Below are 20,530 nucleotides of genomic sequence, written 5' to 3'. Positions count from 1 at the left end.
ATACCATCGCATACATCAAGCTACCAACAGCACTAGCATATGGGACTTGGGCCATATACTCACGCTCTTCTTCAGTAGTGGGAGACATATCAGAACTCAACTTAAAATGAGGACCAAGGGGAGTAATTACAGATTTAGTTCCTTCGCAGATACCAAATTTCTGTAACACTTTCTTCAAGTATGCCTTTTGAGACAAACAAACTTTACCCTTCTCTCTGTCACGTTGAATCTCCATGCCAAGAATCTTCTTAGCTTCTCCCAGATCTTTCATCTCGAACTCAGTTGACAATTTTTGCGTCAAATTATCAATCTCTTTCTTGTTATTCGATGCTATCAGCATATCATCGACATACAAGAGAAAATATATGAAAGACCCATCACGTAGCTTCTTAAAGTATACACAATGGTCATAGTGACTTCTTGTGTATGTCTGGCCAATCATAAACTGATCAAATCGCTTATACCACTGTCTTGGAGACTGTTTCAGAACATACAACGATTTCTTCAGCTTGCATACACAATCTTCTCTTCTAGCAACTTTGAACCCACTCGGCTGAGTCATATAAATCTCCTCTTCTAGATCACCATGTAAGAACGCCGTCTTCACATCTAGCTGAACTAGGTCTAAATCATACTGTACTACCAAGGACAACAAAATTAGGATTGATGAGTGTTTCACAACTGGAGAGAACACCTCATTATAGTCAATACCTTCCTTTTGGGCATAACCTTTTGCAGCTAACCTTTCCTTGTAGCGTACTTGATTCATCTGAGATCCTTCTTTTTTAGCATATACCCATTTGCACCCAATGACCATTCGGAAGCTTCGTAAGAATCCATGTTTCATTCTTGTAAAGAGACTCCATCTCATCCTGCATAGCAGCTTCCCATTCTTGATGCTCTACACTGTGTATAGCTTCAAAATAGGTATTAGGAATACCTTCTTCAACAACTGGTAATGCATAAGCTATAAAATCATTCATCCAACCAGGTTTCCTGATTGATCTTCTCGGTTTGCTGGTTTCTATGGTCTCAGTGACCGTAGCTTCTGTATCTTCCACTGCTTCATGTTCCTCTTCATAAACATCGTCACTATCATTTGGAACTTCAGTAGTTACCTCCCTTGTAGACGTCACGCCTTCCGAATTAGTCGTAACAGATACATACTTAGCTGGAATTAGTGGAGTTGCATCAATATCCACCTGCTGCAAAGTCTCACTAGTATTGGTGCTTCTGTTCTCCACCTGCTGAGAACCCCAAGACTTTATCATAGACGCTTCATCAAATGTAACATCTCTACTCATGACTATCTTCTTCTCTACTGGATTACAAATTTTGAACCCTTTCACTCCTTTCTTCACACCCATAAAGATGCCTTTAACAGCACGGCTATCAAGCTTGTTTTCACTAACATGATACCAAGCAGGGAAACCAAAGATATGAATTGAGTCATAGTCATAAGATGGTTTACCATACCACTTCTCCATCGGAGTTTTACCTTCTAATGCAGCTGATGGCAACCTATTAATGAGGAAGCACGCATATGTAACTGCCTCAGCCCAAAACGCTTTACCTAATCCAGCATTAGATAACATACATCGTACCTTCTCCAGCAAAGTACGATTCATGCGTTCATCTACCCCATTTTGTTGCGGTGTCTTCTTAACTGTGAAGTGCCTCTGTATTCCCTCATCCTGACATACTTGCAAGAATGGATCACTTTTGTACTCTCCAAAATTGTCCGAACGTAGTACCTTGATCTTTCTGCCAGTTTGAGTCTCAGTTGCCTTTTTCAACTTCAAAAAAACTTCTAGGACTTCATCCTTATGCCTCATGGTGTACACCCATACTCGCCTAGAATAGTCATCAGTGAAAGATACGAACCAATGTTTCCCTCCCAATGATGCATTCTTGGAGGGACCCCAAACATCTGAGTGAACATAATCAAGAACTCCACTAGTGTTGTGGATTGTTGTGCCAAATCTTGTTCTTGTTTTCTTGCCTTTCACACAATATTCACAAGACTCTAATTTGCAGGCAATAACACCTTTCAATAAATGTTGACGAATTAAAGAGTGTAACGACTTATCACCTGGATGTGCAAGTCGCATATGCCATAACTTCGTGGTCTCCATCGCTGCAGTCTCGATGTGTTCAGAAATTGATACATCTCCTGTTATTGTACTCCCAGTTAAGTAGTACAAGTTATGATGCCTTGTGCCCTTCATGATTACCAACGATCCAGAGATTATCTTTAGAATGCCATTTTCAGCAACTAACTTGTAGCCCTTAGCTTCCAAAGTTCCGAGCGAAATCAGATTCTTCTTCACAGCAGGTACGAACCTTACTTCCTTCAGTTCTCGAACCATACCATCATGCATCTTGATTCGAACACTACCAATCCCGATCACCCTGCAGGTATGATTATTCCCCATACGTACTTCGCCATCAAACTTCTCGAAGCTTGAGAACCAGTCCCGATGAGGACATACGTGATAAGTAGCACCAGAATCTAGTACCCATGTACCGTCAGTTACGATACAAGCTGATGGTGTCACAGTCAGTGAGAAATCCGAAGCTACATCTGAATCATCACTTGCCTTAGCAATGTTCACCTCGGTCTTGTTGTTATCTCCTTCTCTATCTTTACGCTTGGTACAATCCTTAGCCCAATGGCCAAAGTCATGACACCATGCACATTCATCCTTCTGCAGACACGCTCTTGACTTTGAACACCCTTTCACTTTTCCACGATCACCATTCTTCTTTCTCCTGTCTGTTGAACGACCTCTTGCAAGAAGCAAGTCACTGTTAGCTTCACTTGACAGGTCTTCACGGTCCATCTTCCTGAACTCCTCACTACGCAATGTTTTAGTGACCTCAGCGTATGTCATCTTATCCTTGCCATGCATTAAAGCCTTAATCACGGGTTCATACCTTTCAGGAAGAGAGTTTATCAGACACAAAGCTTGTTCCTCGTCGTTGATCTTCTCATCATAGTTAACTAACTCAGCAAGAAGTTTATTATATGAATCCAGGTGCTCTGTTAGAGTTGCACCTTTCTTCATGTTATAGCGATACAAATTTATCTTAATATGTATCCTATTAGCCACGTTCTTCACAAGGTACTCCTTTTCTACCTTTTCCCAGAGATCCTTAGATGAAGTCTCGTGCTGATAATTAACTCTTACTGATGTTGCTAAACACCCACGAATCGATCCCAGGCATAATTTATTCATCTTGTTCCACTGCTTGTCAGACATCTCCGTTGGCCGACCTTCTAGAGCTTCTTCTAGGTCAAGATGAACAAGAGCATCCATTACATCTGTTCTCCATAAACCAAAGTTATTGGTTCCGGTAAACTTTTCAACCTTCAGTTGTGATCTATTAGAATGCAGTATTTCTTCTTTTGTTTCTTTATCTTTACTTGTGGACTCCGAATGTTCTCCTAAAGGATCTTTCGGATCAACTGGATCTTTCCCGTCAACCATTCTTCACAAACAACCAAATATAGATAAAAAACTAAACTTTGAGATCAGAATTACCTCAAACAACTTCAGAAAAAAATACTCCCGCTGCAATATTATGAATACCGAAAATTCCAAGAACCTAACCCGAGCTCTTGATGCCAATTGTTGCTCTAAAACCCTGCGGAAGCGATTTGCACAGCTACACAATGGTACTCTGATAGACACATTTATGTGTCTATTTTGTTCTCAATACTATATATTGTTGGCACTCGATTTTGTACTAATTTTGTTATTTTATGTATTTGTAGGTATTTTTTTGGAAATAAATATTTTAAGAAAATTTGGCTCGAAAAGTTGATTTTGGCACCCGGAGGACACGTGTTATTCGGACTCCCAAGTTTGGATAAGGGGTAACCTAATTACTAAGGGGCACCCCCAGGTCACCCCCAAGGCATCTGCTATTCGCACCCCAGTCCAGGATAAGGGGCACCTTCTTCAACAATTTGAAAACTGAAAATTGGCGGGAAAATGTTCACAGTTCAGGAGAATTTTCGATCGAAGAAATGAAGTAGTTGTAGGTCGATTCAATGGCTGAATTTTGGCAGAAAGATGTGATTTAGCCTAAGGAAGATATTTTGGGTGTCGAATTTGATCGGAATTTGCTGGAAATATCGATTTGATTCTCGAGCTCAAAACAGAGCTACACGGAGTGAACACGACCTGTACACGGTGTTTTGTGTGTTTTGGTTGTGCATGGAAGTGTTTTGGAGGAGTTGGATGACTTATGAGGCATGTATAAGGCTTACTAGAGCGTGCAGGATCGAAGTTTACGTGTGAAATTCTAAATCTGGTAAGAAAATATTCAAAAATAATGTTATTCACTGCCGAGTAAAGACGAATTATTTGGAGTTATGGCGAGGGATTTCAGCGTGTCTTTGAGTATAAATATGATCTTTGGGTCTACTAGAATGGTTGTCGAGAGTTTGGGGAGGTTTGGAGGCGAGCAGAGAGGCGCAGGAGGAGTTGCAGAGAAGTTACCTGCTGCTGCTGCCATTAACACGCCTGAAGAACACGAAGAACGGACCAGCCAGAGCAGTCGTTCTTCAACAGTGACAGACAGCGGCTCGTGGGTCGTAGTGTGGGTCTTAAAACGCTACAACGACAGTTTATCTTTTTATCGTTCTTCCTTTTGTAACGGTGAACAGTGCCTTTGCAACAGTTATTTCTGTTGCAATTTTTCTGTTCACTTGTTTTACTCCCTTTAATCAACTTTTTGAGCTTAATACATGTATTTTGAGATTATGATTAATATGAGGAGCTAAACCCCAACACTGGGGTGATGGAGAAAGCCTTATTTCACACTTGGGTAATTATATTTAATTCTTCTCATGACTTTTGCACTAATTTTAATTGAAATTATGATTTGAAAAAATTAGTTGTCATTTGATTTGATGCGGCATGCTTAGCTTAGATGATTTGATGCCTCATGCTTAACATTTACATCTAATATTTGGAGAATTTATCTTGGCAAAAATAAGAGTCAATATATTTTATATATTTACTGAGCTATAATTGTTAAAAGAATCATTATTTGAACCTTAAGAAATGAATTCGGTGGAATCCTAAACCCCAGTACCTCTTGCACCATTGTTAATATTTTTGTGTATATAATTTTTATTAAATCAAAAAAAAAATCTGCTTTCACAAGTCTGAAAAGAACCCTATTTTATAACCACTATTACTACAACCCCACAGAAAATATTTAATCAAAATGGCGCCACCGACGCGGATTTGTGCTTAGGTAGAGTTTTTAGGTTTTTTTTTTTTTTTTATTATTTGTTCCTTTTTATTTGTCTTTTTTTCTTTGATTTACAGGTTCGAAGTGGAGCACTAAGGACTTGGAGAGGAAAAAGCTTAAAGCGAAAAGCGAAAAGAGAAGAAAAAAAGGACAACCATAGGATTTAATTTTTAATTTTTAATTTTTTTTTTTAGAGTGTGTGAGGAAAACTGTCATTTTTTTTTATTTTGGACTTTGGACTTTAAACAATTGGACTTTTTTTTTAACCCTACGGAAGGGTATTATTATTAAAAAAAAAAATTATCATTATATAAACTATGTACAGGGAAGGACGACGATTACTATATCGTCTCGGCCCCTCGGGTTCGTACACGGCATAGGAGTCGTGGCCCGAGTCGACGACAACGGTTCATCGCCCGTCTGGTACGGGAGGTAAGTCCAATCGAAACACCCGCGAATCTCCTGCAAGCGGATTACTGTCTGCCTTAAGGTGATAATTGTTTGAGGACGAACCGGACTGTCTTTATTTTCCTAGTAAAGGGCAAGGCATGGCCTAAACAAGATAAGGGTTCGGATTTCATCACCGTTCTCTTCTTGCCCGCCTTAGGAAAACGAAACCGAACACGAACCTAAGCTTTAAAATTTGGAATAGAACGAGACTGATAGGGTAACGAGCTTAATAGGAAACTCGTTCGAAAAATATTGGTTGCTCTTTAAGCACACTCCAAAGTTCATGATGGTTTCTGTGAGTTGAATGCGTGACTGCGCCGCCTTGTGATAGCGGTGAGGCCTTGGGTATCAAAGCTCCACTGAGCTTCCCTCGCCTCAATTCAACTTACTTTGACTCGGATTGATTCCAGAGGGGTTTGCTCAAACTGCAACGAATTCTCTTTCGAAAGATAGAAGCTGGTCTAGAAACAATCTAAGTGGAGCCATCATGCTTTTTGTTTGCTAGAAATCTTTAGGTTTGTTTTGGTGGAGTCGAGTCGGCCTTGTTTGTGGTTGTGTAGAATTCCCTTGCAATTAAGAATGTCGAACTGGTATGATAGAAGCCAATACAATGAGTATCGACCTGAATTTGAATATGGACATCATCAGTTTTATGACCATGGTGGGAAGAGTAGTTGGGAACGCCAACCTTTTCAAGGTTATGGTTCATACCATAGTGAGCCCAATTACTATCCACACACGAATTGGTCTTACGAGCAAGAAAATCAGGAATATTATAGTACTAGTCATGCGTTTTTGGAAAATTACTTAAAAACTAGTCCTGATTATGACATTTATAAACCTGTTCAATCTCTAGAAGAAACCTACCAACAAATTCGAAGGGAGTATGAACGTGCAGATAGTTCAAGAGAAGAGAGTACACAACGGTGTAAGATATTCAATGAGACTTGTGAACATATAAGTGTTACGCTCAGTGAAATTAAAGCACGTTTAGAGGCAGAAAATGAACAGTTAGCTAATGCTGCTCGAAATAATCTAAATTTCCAAAATAGGGTTTCTAATTCTACCCTTGATATCAATAGTGAATATTTGCCTAATTTAGAGGACGAGGTTAGAATTGGTAACACTACTTGTTTTGATAAGGTTCAATCTTTTTCATGTTATTATAGTGATGATTATGATGAGGATAGTATTGATGAAGAACATGAAATATGTAGGCATAGTGATCAAGAATTTGTTACTCCGATTGAGCTTTATAATGATAGTGTTGTTTCTAATACAAATCCAAATAATTTTAATAATTATTCACCTATTCAAAAGGATGTGGATTTGACTAGAGATACCACCGTTTTAGACGATGTAGTTCATGATCCTTTACCCTGCAGTATGTTGGATAATCCATTATTTGATGTGCCTATCAGTGAATCGGAGGAGGTAACTATGATTAAAACCTTAGTTTATGAGCCTTTCTCTGATAATCCTTTATATGATTGTGATGATGGTTTAGAGGAAAGAGTTTACCCTGAGAATACTGTTTTAGAATCTAGCGATTTAGAAACACTAGTCTTAGAAGATGATAAACTCGTAGAAATGAGTGAGGATGAACCCAACTTAGAAGAATCTATTGACCATTTCCAGGAATCTGATGACCTAGAAATTAGGGAAGTTGTGACTAGTCTTTCTAGAGACACAGAAAACTCTAAGTTTGGGGGTGATTATCATTCTCCGTGTGCTTTAACTCTTAGAAAGTACCCTCTTGTAGGACTTGACATTTGTGCCTCAACCATCTTACAAGATTATCTTCATACACGTTTTCCCGAATCTAATGATGTCCAGAAAGAAGCTCAGTTGTTAGAAACCCATCCTCTGGTTGATGAGGTTAGCCCAGGCAATAATACTAAGATTGACTTTGTTTTCCCACCAAAAACTTTTCTACCAATTGTGGGACCATATAAATTTCAGATGTGTCAATTATTAAGTTTTGAGACTAAACCTAATTACTTTAGGAGATTAGGGTCGACACATCTGTTTAAGGAAGACCACCACTCTCTTTGTGGTCAGCTGTGTAAGTCAAATCTAATTGACTTTAAGGATCCCCGTTTATTCAGGTTGTTATTATTTTTAATTGAGTTTTTCCATACTTTTAAACCTGAACTGTTGGATCTTAGCTATGAGGAAGTGCATCCAATGAAAATTTTCTATCAAGATCCTTTCATAGAACCTGAACCTGAACCACAATGGGACATAGGTATCTTAATCAGGAAACTAGATAAGGGTATGCAGTACATGTTCATTTTCTTAGCTTGTTGCAGATTCTTTTTACTTGTGATAGCTCTATTTGGTTTCGATAACCCACAATTATTTCGGCTATTGCTATATGATTCGAGGAGATTAAACCTTTCTTAGTCTGGCTGAAGACTTTAAACTTAGCACTTCTTGGGAGGTAACCCAATCTCACGCAACACGGTAATATCCTTCCTTAACTCTTTTACTTCAAATAGTAACCGTTTCTCCTTGTTCATGTTTTTAATTTTATCTTTAGAACATTGAGGACAATGTTAGATTTAAGTTTGGGGGTATGGGAGAAACTTTTTAGTTGCAATAAATAAACTCCAGAGCCTAGAAATTTACGCCTATTAAGGATAGCACTAACCAATCTAAGTGGATGGAAACATTTTTGTTTTAGGAGTTGAGGAACCAATCTGACTAGATGGAAACATCTATAGAGTCTATTCATAAAAGCACAGAGCTCAGGTGTTAGAATTAACATGATAGTTTCGCCATATCTTGTCGAGTCCTTTTCACTTTCTATTTTTAGTTTTCTTTTGTTTCAAGTGATTTGGTGGGGCACACGATTCAAGTTGTTACCTTTGCTAGGGTGAAATAGAGTGACTGAGTTACCTTTTCCAAAAAAAAATAAAAATAAAAAAAAATAGACCAGACCAGTAGACCAATCGGAATAAATACTAACACTTGGATAGCAATATGCGTGTGTTCTCCCTGTTTCCGTCGCCTAAGCAAGCGTGGAATGCAGGACCCGTGGGAACTATCGTGTAATCTGCTGACAAGAAGCATGCGCTTGGATCAAAAAGATCTATTCATGCCGTTAAGTTAAAAAAAAAATGGTTATTGTTATGTGTAGTCAACTGCTGGTTCCCTTGTATTTGCCTGTTTGTTGACCTAGAGTTAGGATTATTGACCACTGGTTCCCTTGTATATGCCAGTGTGTTAATATTAGTCAGACCGGTATCTCAGTCATTTAGGTTAGGTTCACCTTGGCAGAGGCCTTCAGACAGATATGGGAAACACCGTTCACTTTTCAACCATCTACATTTTTCTTTTTCCATCTTCTTAATCTTTTCATGTGATTAGTCTGACTCCGAGTATGATGTCCATCGTGAAACTATCTTAGTAGAGCTCTGTCACTTATATGAATTTTAGTATGCTTGAGTGCAAACTCGTATACAGCAATTGGAATTTTGCGTCAGGGTACTTCCTCCTGTAATTAATAAGTATGCCAACCAAGGAGGTTCTTTAGTGCTTGCCAAGATTTTTCGTAGATAGCTAGGGTCTGGAGTATTGGTTTTTGTGGGTACACCTCTGATAAACCCACCCGAGATTAACTCGGTCACTTTTCAAGAATAAAATTTGCTCGAGGACTAGCAAATAATAAGTTTGGGGGTATTTGATAGACACATTTATGTGTCTATTTTGTTCTCAATACTATATATTGTTGGCACTCGATTTTGTACTAATTTTGTTATTTTATGTATTTGTAGGTATTTTTTTGGAAATAAATATTTTAAGAAAATTTGGCTCGAAAAGTTGATTTTGGCACCCGGAGGACACGTGTTATTTTGTTCCCACGTGTTTTTTTTGGTGTATTTTTCTAGGTTCTCTACTAGGCTATTTATATAGGTACATTACTTAGCCTATAAGATTAGGGTTTCATAACTTGTTTACAAAGTTTCTAGAATTTAGGATCAAGTAAACCAATTAAGAGTTATCACAAACTCTTAATCCTAATCCTTTTAGTGACCGATTAAATTTGGGTTTATCCCAAATTAACTCCACCTACCAAGTTTTGTTTGAGTTATCGAAAACTCAAACCCACCGACTTATATCCAACAAAAAGTTTCAGGGAAATCCTAGGAGTCAAGGACAGACAATATTCAGAATTCAAAGAGAAAAAGTTAAGAAAACTGAAGTCAAGCCAATCACTCGTCTAGTCAACTAGTGAAACCGGTGGGGTGTCACCAATTGGTCATGACCACCAATTGGTCATGACTAGGTGATGATGTATCAGACAGAACTATTGATTGAGATGGTGCAGATGGTAATGCTTCAGCATATAAAACTGGTGTAGCAGAGAATCTACTTGAACCATTAAACCTGGTTGTACCGTTAGCGTTTAATCTCCGCATATTCCTGGAGGTTGGAGATGTACAGTTTCTGGTAGAATGCCCAACTTCTTTGCAGTAGTTGCACTGTGTGGTAGGAGTATCTTGCGGTATTGCAGCAGGTGGCAGAGTGCAGTTCCTTGCTATGTGACTAGCTTTCTTGCAATTATGACAAAAAGGTTGTGAAGAATCATGCTGTGTTGCAAAACTATTCTTCTGATTATTGAAGTTTGACCGAGGTGCAGGCATAGCAATTATTCATGAGATTTCTGGCTTGATCCGTTTGCGTGTTTCTTCAGTGATCAGCTCAGATAAAACAGTTTCTACGGATGGAAGAGGTGAACGATGAAGAATAACACCTCTGACTGATTCAAACTCTTCTCGTAGAGCCACCAAGAGTTGAACCAGTCTTGTCTCTTCTCTATATTTTTCCCATATTTCCAAATCAGTTGTCCATTTTGGCTCCATAAGTGCAAGTTGATTCCAAATCACAGACATCTCAGAGTGAAAGTCAGAAATCGATTGATCTAATGGTTGCTTCATAGAACGAGTATCTTGTTCAAGTTTGTATCTTTGAGCAAAGTTAATTTGTGTGTACCTTTTTGAGAGAAAGTCCCAAGCATCTTTAGCAACTTCAAAACTTATAAGCTGCATACTGATTGAAGTAATCACTGTGTTGCCAATCCAAGTCAGGATCTTGTGATTGTTTGTCTCCCAGGTTTCAAGACTACTTGTTGTTGTTTCGGTTCCCTTATCTTTGATGATAGAATTAGATTCTTTGGGTTTTGTTTCTATCTCATCTATGTATTTCCACATGCTTTTGCCTTTGAGAAAGCTTTTCATAAGGAAAGACCAGTGAGTGTAACTAGTACCATCTAGTTTTGCAGTAATAGGCTGAAAATCTTCGCGTGACATGATTGTCAGGAGGATGAGAAAAAAAATAACTTGATTAGGGTTTAAAAACTAAAGATAAAAAGGTGTTGAGACACAAGAGTAAAAGATTCATGGCTGACTTAAGGAGATTGTTTGTTTGCAGCAGAAGGTGGCCTTTCAGATCTTACCTAGCTCTGATGCCATGATAGAACATGAGCATCAGAGGAAAACTAAACAGATTGAGAGAGAAATCTCTATTGCATTGTGTTTATTAGATTGGCAAAGTTGTAGTACACATACAGAGATTACAACGAAAAGAAAGGAAACAAAATATACAAAAGATACATACAAGGGATACGTACAATATTATGACAACACTAAATATATGTGCAGTTAAGAAGAGGATATGTAAAGATACTATAGTATCTCGTAACACCCCAACACCAAGAATTTGGATTTTGATCAAAAAGTCTTAGCTAACAAAAGTAGTAGAATCCCAAGTCGTGGAGATTAAGCTAAAACTAATGACCATACTCGTTTTTGGAGCAAACCCTATGGTGTTATAATTTCTCTACAATCTAGCTAAGCCAAGAGGACGGAAAAAAAACAACCACATGCATGACTGCTAATAGGCGGTAGATAATTGAAACACGATTAGGGGACTCAGCATGGTTATGAGAAAAAAGTTGAAGCTATCCCTTATAACTTGAACGGTTAAATACCAAAAATGCATCTAACTTCTCACTCTCCTTTCAGAGGGATATCAAGGACTTTGAAGCGGCAAGTAAACGAAAAACCCTAGGTCAGCTTAATGAAAACAAAAGAGAAGAAGATCATTACCTGGCGCAGTTGAAATACCATTAAAGCTAGGCAGTAAAACTAAAAAATGGCAATTATAGTTTCAATCACATTAGATGCATCTTGAATCTCTAGTAATTGACAATTCTTTCATCTTGATGGAAGATGGAACATTAAAATCAATTGGGCTTCCATAACCATGCCCTTACAGACTCCTTAATTGGACCTTCAGCCCCTGCGGCGCGCTAACAGAAAAACAGTTCGAATTACTCAAAGAGTCTAACGGGATCATGTCCTGAAACCAAAATTAAGTACTCTTACTTATTAACAATCTCATTTTGTTGTTGTTGCTGAAGAATATATGAAACTGATAGTGATGAATCAGTCCAATTCAACTTCAATACTATAAGAGTTGGCTGTATTTGGTGCAGCTGTTTATATTACTGCTCGAAATGAAAATGATATTGAGCAGTGCTTGCGAAACTGGAGAGAAAAAGGTGATGCTTCTGTTCCAGCTGATAGAGAGAAGTTGATGAAGACTAATTCCTCTGCTTTTGGAGACAAACTCAACATCCTTGTAAGTGTTAACTACTTCTTTTGTTGGCCAAGCCGAAAATTTGAATTTACAACTGCGTACTGACAAGGGCTGGGCTAAGTACAGGCGAGTAGTGGGTATCAATTCCACCAAAAATCCCCTACATTTGTCTTGTTTTTAATTCTTTGTTTCTCTCGTTCCGGCTACTAACGTTTACACCGGATACTATCTACCAAACAGTATATTTGAAATTTGATTATGCTGATTAGTCAATACTTATATATGCAAACCTCCTCATTGCTGTTAAAAGATTAATTTGTATTCTATTTGAATCAGGAGCTATTAATCAACTCACAAAGAACTCTGCTTGTGAGTGGGCGAAAGATAAGATCCGGGTCAATAGTGTTGCACCATGGTTTATGAAAACGAATTTCTGTAATGCTAATAAGCTTGGGGATCATTTCGCGTTTTCAGTTTTAATGAAAGCGTATGGTCGTTATTGTGTTTCTGAGGTCATCCCCTATCGAAGTGGTGCGGTTGGGTTGAAATTATTCCCCCCCCCCCCCCCCCCCCCCTAAATCACGATTCCAAAACAAATCGGTACCCCATATCAAATCTTGGGCTCGTGGCCACGAGACAAGAGTTCCAGTTCCCTACGTTAATCAGAACACCAAAAAGAGAAAACACTTGAATAATAAAATTCATGGGTGATTAGATCAAGCAAATACATTAAACCTAATTGTATCTGGAAACAGATGTTTGAGAAAAAGTAGGATAAGCGGTGATATGCCTATATAAAGAGAGCTAGAGAGACAAAAAGAATCCAAAAAGCGTTCTTTGTTCTGCCGTCCTTATACAGAAGAAGCCGTAAAACCTTCTTGTTCTCTTACTTGATCTCTTATTTGATAAACAATGAATGGAGAAAGAGTAGTAGCTGATGATGGTGCAAAACAAATAACAGAAAGAACCAAAGTCTTAGCAGCTTCTATTAAAAGCCAGCTAGATAAGTCAATTCCATGGTCTAGAGCTTCTGAATGTTCAATTTATCGAGTACCCGAAAAATTACGTAAAATAGACAGTTTTAAATACACGCCTATAAGGATCAGCATCGGGCCGTTTCATCACGCAGCCTTTAGCCTTTTCAAAGTTCAGAAGTTACGTTATGCTCGTGAGTTACTTTCTCGCAACACGCCCATAGGGACAACAACAATGTTGGAAGAGTGTGTTGAATGTATAAAACGAATCGAAGATGAAGTTCGTAAGTGTTACTCGGAACCCATAAATCTAAGTAGCGATGAATTTGTAGAATTGATAGTGATTGATGGTTTGTTCATCATTGAATTGTTTAGAAAATATGCGCACGGTGGAACGATTAAACGAGATGATCCTATTCTCGGCCAAAGTTGGGGTCTGAGAAATTCAGTTAGAAATTTGCTATTACTCGAAAACCAACTTCCTATGGTTGTTCTTGAATGTTTGTTCAATGCGCTTGCGCTAAAAAAGGAGTTTAATGGTGTTTCCTTGAATATTATTGCTTTGCAATTCTTGAATCAACATTGGATGCCTAGGGGTGAAAATTTAATCGTCACAATTTTCTCGGGTTTTCAAGGAAAGCATTTACTTGATCTCTTAGGCAAGACCTACTTCCACAATTTGCCACCTAAAGTTGGTAGCGAAAAGAAAAATTCTTGGAAATCTATACCTAGTGCAACGGAGTTAAAATGCGCGGGAGTAAAATTTGCCGTGGGTTCTACGGATGGCAGTTTCTTGGATATCAAGTTCAAGGATGGAGTTATGGAAATACCTCCCGTAACTATTAAATATGAAAATGATACGTTGCTCAGAAATTTGATTGCATATGAACAATGTTGTGATGGAGATGTTACTTATTACATGACTTCTTATGGTTTTTTAATGGATAGTCTGATTAACTCGGGAAAAGATGTTGGGGTTCTTCGTAAGCGTGGCATCATAACAAATTTGGAAGATGACGACGAAAGTGTTGCTTTTCTCTTTAGAAAAAAGCTTTGTAGCGAGGTACCCGTTGCAAACTTCTATTACTCTGAATTATGCGACGAAGTGAATAAGTATTGCAAGACTCGTTGGTATTGTTGTGGAGTTGCAGAATTGTTGTGTTCACTATTCTCATAAAGCTGTGTCCTTAGGAATTGTGTCTCTTGTGGGTGCGAGTATACTGATTGTTCTTATGCTCACATCAGTTATGATGCAATTTTTTATTTTATTTTTTCTTTAATCACAAGTCTTCGAAAATTATCTTTCAATCATTTGCGATTGCTAATATATCTGGTTACGAATGATTCTTGTCATGCTTTTTAACGGTGAATAAAATAACGAATGCTACCAATTTCAAAAAAGAAAAGAAAAGGGGGCTTGTTCATATTGCATCAAGTAGGATTGCAAAATCAAGTAGTTCCTACTTCTAACTGCATGATTTTGTTCACTTGAAGACCAAGTGAACTCAGGGGACAGTGGTCTTCAAGCATGAGTGCTAATAGGGGTACTAAAGTGATTGGGGCTGTACCATTCCAAAGATAAAAATATTCTGACTTATATGAAATTTGGTATATCCCCGAATAAATTGGTACCTCCTATTAGAAATCTTGTTACGTTAGTCAAAATAGGAAAACACTTGGTTAATGGAAATTCATGGTCCATTAGAGATTAAGTAATTACGTTAAACCTAATTGTATTTTGAAACATGTGTTTGAGAACAAATAGGATAACCCGTGATATGCCTAAAGGCTAAAGTTTATCCGACAATAAATTAACTTGGATTCTCTTCTCATTTGAATTACTCTAACTTGAATTCAAATGAAAAAGACATTATTTCATCTGAAATGGATTAACGCTTAAGTTCATGTGAAATCAAGGGACAATTCCTGAAGTACGTATGTCTCGTGGCATGGGTACCAATATGTTTAGGGTGTACCATTGCAAAGGTAAATTAATGTTTTGTCTTATATGGAACTGGTTACATCTCTCAATAAATTGGTGCCCCTATTAGCAATCTTGTGTCGCCAGACAAGAGTTTCATTTTCCTATACTAATAAGAACACCAAACGAGGAAAACACGATTGTGGTTGATTAGAGATCAAGTAGTTACGGAGATAGATGTTTGAGAATAAATAGATAACCCATGATATACATGCCTAAATAAAGAGATAAGAGACAAAAAGACCCTAAAGCTTTCTTTTTTTCTGCCGTCCTTTTACACAAGCCTTATACCCTTGTTGTTCTGCAGGAGCTCGTTTTAATAAACAATCAACAGAGAAACAAAAGCAACAGAAGGAAACAAAGTGTTAGCAGATTCTATTAAACGGAAGCTAGATAAGACAATTCCGCCGTCTATTCCTCCTGAACGTTCAATTTTTCGAGTATCTGAAAAATTCTGTGATATAGACAGGTCTGCGTTCAGGCGTAGGCTGTGGTCCATCGGCCCGTTTCATCGAGGAAAATGTAGCACTACTTTTGAAGGTCATAAGTTACGCTATGCGCGCGAGTTACTTTCTCCAATCACGCCCATATGGACAAATATGTTGGAAGAGTGTGTTGTAAGTATAAAAAGAATCGAATATGAAGCTCGGAAGTGTTATTCGGAACACATAAATCTAAGTAGCGATGGATTTGTAGATATGATGGTGATTGATGGTTTGTTCATCATTGAATATTTCATTTCGTCATGACGTTGGATATTTCATTTCCCTCGAAATCCCTCCTGTGAACTCTTTTAAGTACATTGTCATGTCTTGGAGACTTTTTGCCGCATGAATTATCGAATTACAGTTTAATTGCTGCTTTTTTTGGTCTATCTCGATCTAGTATATTGGCTGATTCTCATGAGGTAGCGGTGGTGGCACATAGCTCTTTAGGAAATGCGCGAGTTTCCCTTGGTCTATTAAGCGAAGTATAATTCGCCGAACGTTCCTGCAATCACCTGTTTGGTGCCCATGGAAGCGATGATACTTACAAAATTCATGACTCTGAAATCCTGGTGGAGGCTCTCTTCCGAAATTTGGTGGCGGCGGGATTTCCTCCGTCAACACTATTGCCTCCCACACTTTTTCCACAGTTGTGTTAAGTCGAGGGAGTTTCACATCTTCGAAGATAGGTCCATTGGGCCTCCTTTCCCCGTATCTGGGTCCCTGATTATTCCTAGATTGGTATCCCGTATTATAGCTTCGTCATTTCGTCCCCATTGCATCAGCGAAAGGGTATATTGCTTCAAGTGTTGCACTTCACTTTCCGATCCACTGAATATGCTTGCAAGCGTTGGTAACACACATTTCTCCGGGATGTCCACATGCATGATCTCATAGGTGAATGGCGACTTATCTGCTTCCTCTATCGCTTCTGCTAACTGCACTGTTCCACTCTTCGTGAGTTATTTATTAAAGCCCTCATGTCTCTCAGCTCGTTCAGAACTTCTTGTTTCAAGTTTCCTCCATCCTCCTCATGGTGACGACCTCTCATCACGCTAAGCCTCCCTTCGCCCGGTTTTCGTCTTTGCTCCTCATCTCAGATAAGGTTCGCCTGACGTTGCAGTTCGTCCTCCTGCCTCTGTTCCTCCTCATGTCTCTGCCTCTGATCTTCCCATTGTGAGATCTCCAGTGTTGTTCTCAAGTCTCTTTCTTCGTCTGCATCCGTTCGTCGTCTTCTTCTTCGTCCTCCTCCATCTTCCTCGTGGTCATATCTCCTTTGCCGTAGTTCATCTTCCTCCGAAGATATAGTGTTTCCTTCCGAATATATGGCATTCATCTCCACGTTTTCGTTCAGTTGCCGGTTTTTTCCCTCAACCTAGCATTATGCCTTACCAACAACATCTGTTGTTCTGCTAAGTCCTAGTCTCGTTCTCGTTCACGGTGAAGCGTCTCCCTTAGCTGGTCCAACGTCATATTTTCTTCTCCGATATTCTCTTCTATCTCCTGCGAGTCATCTCCTCCTCGACAACGGTGTATGTATCGGATGTGTGCACTGAACCTTCCCTGAGGCCATCTTCTTCCGTATGCCACTGGTTCTCTTCTCGTCTGTCTCCCATAGCTGATGTTCCGGCCCGTTCCATCCTTCCCCCCTTATCTGCCAATCGTTTGCTTTTCCTTATTGCTATCACATGCGCTGCTCGATCTGATATTCTAGCCATCAACCTATCCTTATTTCAATATCAACTGAACTTTTTCCAACCCTAATTATCTAGATTTCCTATTTTCACAACCTCGACTTTCTTCTAACTCTTAGATGAGGATTGACCCTCAATCTAAGCTCCCTGTTTCTGGACGCCAAAATGTGATTGCTGGAAATCCAGCAACACACCCAAATGCAAAGTAAGTAAGATCTAAGACATGATAACACAAGAACTTAAGTTTATTTATTAATATCAAACGAAAAACAAGTTACACTTGTGAGTTACTAGGAAACCCTAATCCCTTCTCCAAGCCTATGAATTACAAGGAAACCCTAATTCTCTCTCTCCTATTCTAGAACTTTCCCTCTCCAAAAGATCTCTCCCCTTTCATTGCCCCAAGGTCTCTATTTATAGCCCCCAACAACCCTAATGACATACAACCCACATTATCTCGCCGAGGTTACTTTATACTTCGCCTGGAGCATATTCCATAAAGTTTTCCCCCACCTTTCGCTGACTTCACCCGGTCTTGTCGGGACACCTGTCCTATTTCTTGCTCGAAAATTTATCTACTTTGCGGCTTGCCTTCTTCGCCAAGTAATCTCTTCGTGGCTCTGCCTTAATACCCTGGTGGTCCTCCTACTTTAGTTCGGGGCGGGGAGCTTTCTCGCGCTTGGAATTGTACTTCGCCTTTTGATAATGACTGATTTGACAAGTCACTGACGAGGATCTTTGACTAAGATTCCCTAACTCTTCTTGGTGTAACACGTGGCGATCCTATTTCGTGTACCTACAGGTTTGGGATTAAATATGATTTTTAGAAAAAAATCACTAAGATCTGGTTTCCTTGCCTGTTCTGTATCGAAGAACATCATCAGTTGTGAAAGAAGATCAAGAAAGTGGTTTAGATGCGAAGGGTATAAGGGTCTCCCAATTGCACGTGTGGTATCACATGTGTACCAATTTGACTACTTAACTGATATTTTGGATGTCTAGGATAGATCCTTTAATTTCTACCGTTATAGGATAGATCCCCAAATCAATTAGTGAAAACGGGACATATCTCCAATTTTCCCGTATTATTATTGCGAAAACTAATAATAGGTGAGATTTTGTTATACGGCCCTTATCACCCAGCTGCTCGATAACAATATTTTTCTTGCATGCCTTTATTTTGGTCAATAAAGAAACAAATTATAAAAAAAAGAACACACTGTAGAAGAGAATCGTAACAACGGGTACAAAAAACAAGAAGAATAGCATTTTTTTTTGATAATTAACCATTAGTATTTCATTCCATTAAGAAACGTTTACATGATGGTTTTCAAGAAAATTGAGTACATCATAAACATGAAACAAATACAATAAAAATGAAAAACGTAAATAAATCGCGAAGAGAAAGAGAGATCCACCACTGTAGCACCCAAATCTTGTATGGAAAGATTGGAGAAGGAACGGTACTCGAAATCACGATTCGACAATTTTGATTGATTTTCTTCTTGGAAAAGAGATACTCCAATTAAAGAGGAGTGATTTGCCCCAAAACTCATGTTTAGCGAGAAGCCCGAAAACTCTAGATCTATTATTCTGTTGAAGAAGAACTTGATCCTGCCCCCGTCAAATCGCCCGATGTACTTGTACTTGTATCTAAAAACCCGAATCACGAACAAATCTATAGAACAAAACACTATAAAAGTGTAGATAAAATCGCTCTACTAGCGAAGAAAATAATCGCCCTAATGACGAAGAAAATTATTCAAAACGTAAACTAAAACAAAAGTAAAAAATCTTTGTTCAGATATGAGATGATAAGTTTTCTTCAAGATTTTTGAGAAGAAAGAGAGTAGAGAGAGATAAGTAATTTCAATTTTTGGATTGACTAATCGAAGAAAAATAGCATTGGAAAGTGGTTATATTTATTATTAATGTGGAAATTAAGGACATACAAGTTTTTAGTGCAGGGCCTTTGTCATCCAACTAATCGATAACAACGTTCCTTTGCATGCCTCTTTTTTTTTTTTGGTCCTACAAGAAAAAAATTATTGAAGAAAAACGCACAAAAAAAGATTTTGCGGCGGGGCTTTTGTCATCCAAATCGATAACAATATCTTTTTGCATGTCTTTTAATTTGGTCCGAAAGAAAAAAAGAATCATAGAAAAAAACACACTAAAAAGATCCCAAGAAAGACTTTGCCGTAGGGACTTTGCTATCCGACTGATCAATAATAATATCTTTTTGCATGCCTTTTTCTTTTGATAGGTAAAGAAAAAATTTATAAAGAAAAATACCCTAAAAATGGAAACTTAGTAACCCGCAGAAACAAGAAGAATACCGTTGAGAAGTGGTTATATCTATTTTTTTTATTTTTTTATCGGTAAATAAGGGTTTTATTAATAGGGGCAGAAACTGTTGGGAGGTATATATTTAAAAACATAATTTTGTGATATTATATCAAACTTAGAGAGATAGTGTGGTGGTATTATTCTGGGCTCCCACATACATTTGTGTAGGTATATTATATGTTTATATATATTATTTAAAATTCCTGAAGAACGGGGTCTTGGGAGGGGTGATGATTCAGAAACTGATTTTTTGCTGATTTAACCTTTGAATTCCAAAACGGTTTTTTATACTTAAATCTCTAATTAACTCTATTAATTTTTGGTAATTAAATTGTTACCTTTTTTTGACTGTTATGGAGGATTTTCAGCGAGCACTAATTCCAGTCTTTATTTTCATTAAAAACCGTATTGATTTTTGAGATATAAAAGAACAATTTCTGGAGAAGATGTAAATATAATTTTTTCATCCATTTTTGTATTCTGAGCAAGTGTTAGAAAGAGTAATAGTTGGTTCGATAGAAATCGAACAAGAGAGAATCAGCTGTTTTATCCCATAGATTTTCGACAAGTTTTTGACTGCTACCACAATCAAGAGGCAGAGTCGCGAAATACCTTACAGATAGCGACCTAATCTGCGACTCAGTTGTTTGAGCTTCGATTTAATTATTGTTTGTGCAGTTTCCAACAGAAACCTAATGCATCGATAGATACAAGTCACAACAG

At 38.2% G+C, this 20,530-nt stretch overlaps 2 protein-coding genes across 2 annotated transcripts; one reads left to right on the top strand and one right to left on the bottom strand.

Moving 5' to 3' along the window:
* Window positions 1-9,971: 9,971 nt before the first annotated feature.
* LOC113328558 lies at window positions 9,972-10,367 on the bottom strand. The gene has a single exon (XM_026575637.1). It carries the CDS (start codon window positions 10,365-10,367, stop codon window positions 9,972-9,974), a length of 396 nt encoding a protein of 131 aa, XP_026431422.1.
* A 2,869-nt stretch (window positions 10,368-13,236) lies between these two features.
* Window positions 13,237-14,475, top strand: LOC113328557 (putative UPF0481 protein At3g02645). The gene has a single exon (XM_026575636.1). It carries the CDS (start codon window positions 13,237-13,239, stop codon window positions 14,473-14,475), a length of 1,239 nt encoding a protein of 412 aa, XP_026431421.1.
* Window positions 14,476-20,530: the final 6,055 nt, after the last annotated feature.

The sequence above is a fragment of the Papaver somniferum genome, unplaced genomic scaffold, assembly GCF_003573695.1.
Source record: "Papaver somniferum cultivar HN1 unplaced genomic scaffold, ASM357369v1 unplaced-scaffold_11, whole genome shotgun sequence".
NCBI classification, from domain to species: domain Eukaryota; kingdom Viridiplantae; phylum Streptophyta; class Magnoliopsida; order Ranunculales; family Papaveraceae; genus Papaver; species Papaver somniferum.
This window is presented reverse-complemented; position numbering and strand designations above follow the sequence as displayed.

What these genes read in the sequence shown, in the direction of transcription:
- LOC113328557 (XM_026575636.1), top strand. Translation starts at nt 13,237, where the DNA reads ATGAATGGAGAAAGAGTAGTAGCTGATGATGGTGCAAAACAAATAACA.
- LOC113328558 (XM_026575637.1), bottom strand. Translation starts at nt 10,367, where the DNA reads ATGCCTGCACCTCGGTCAAACTTCAATAATCAGAAGAATAGTTTTGCA.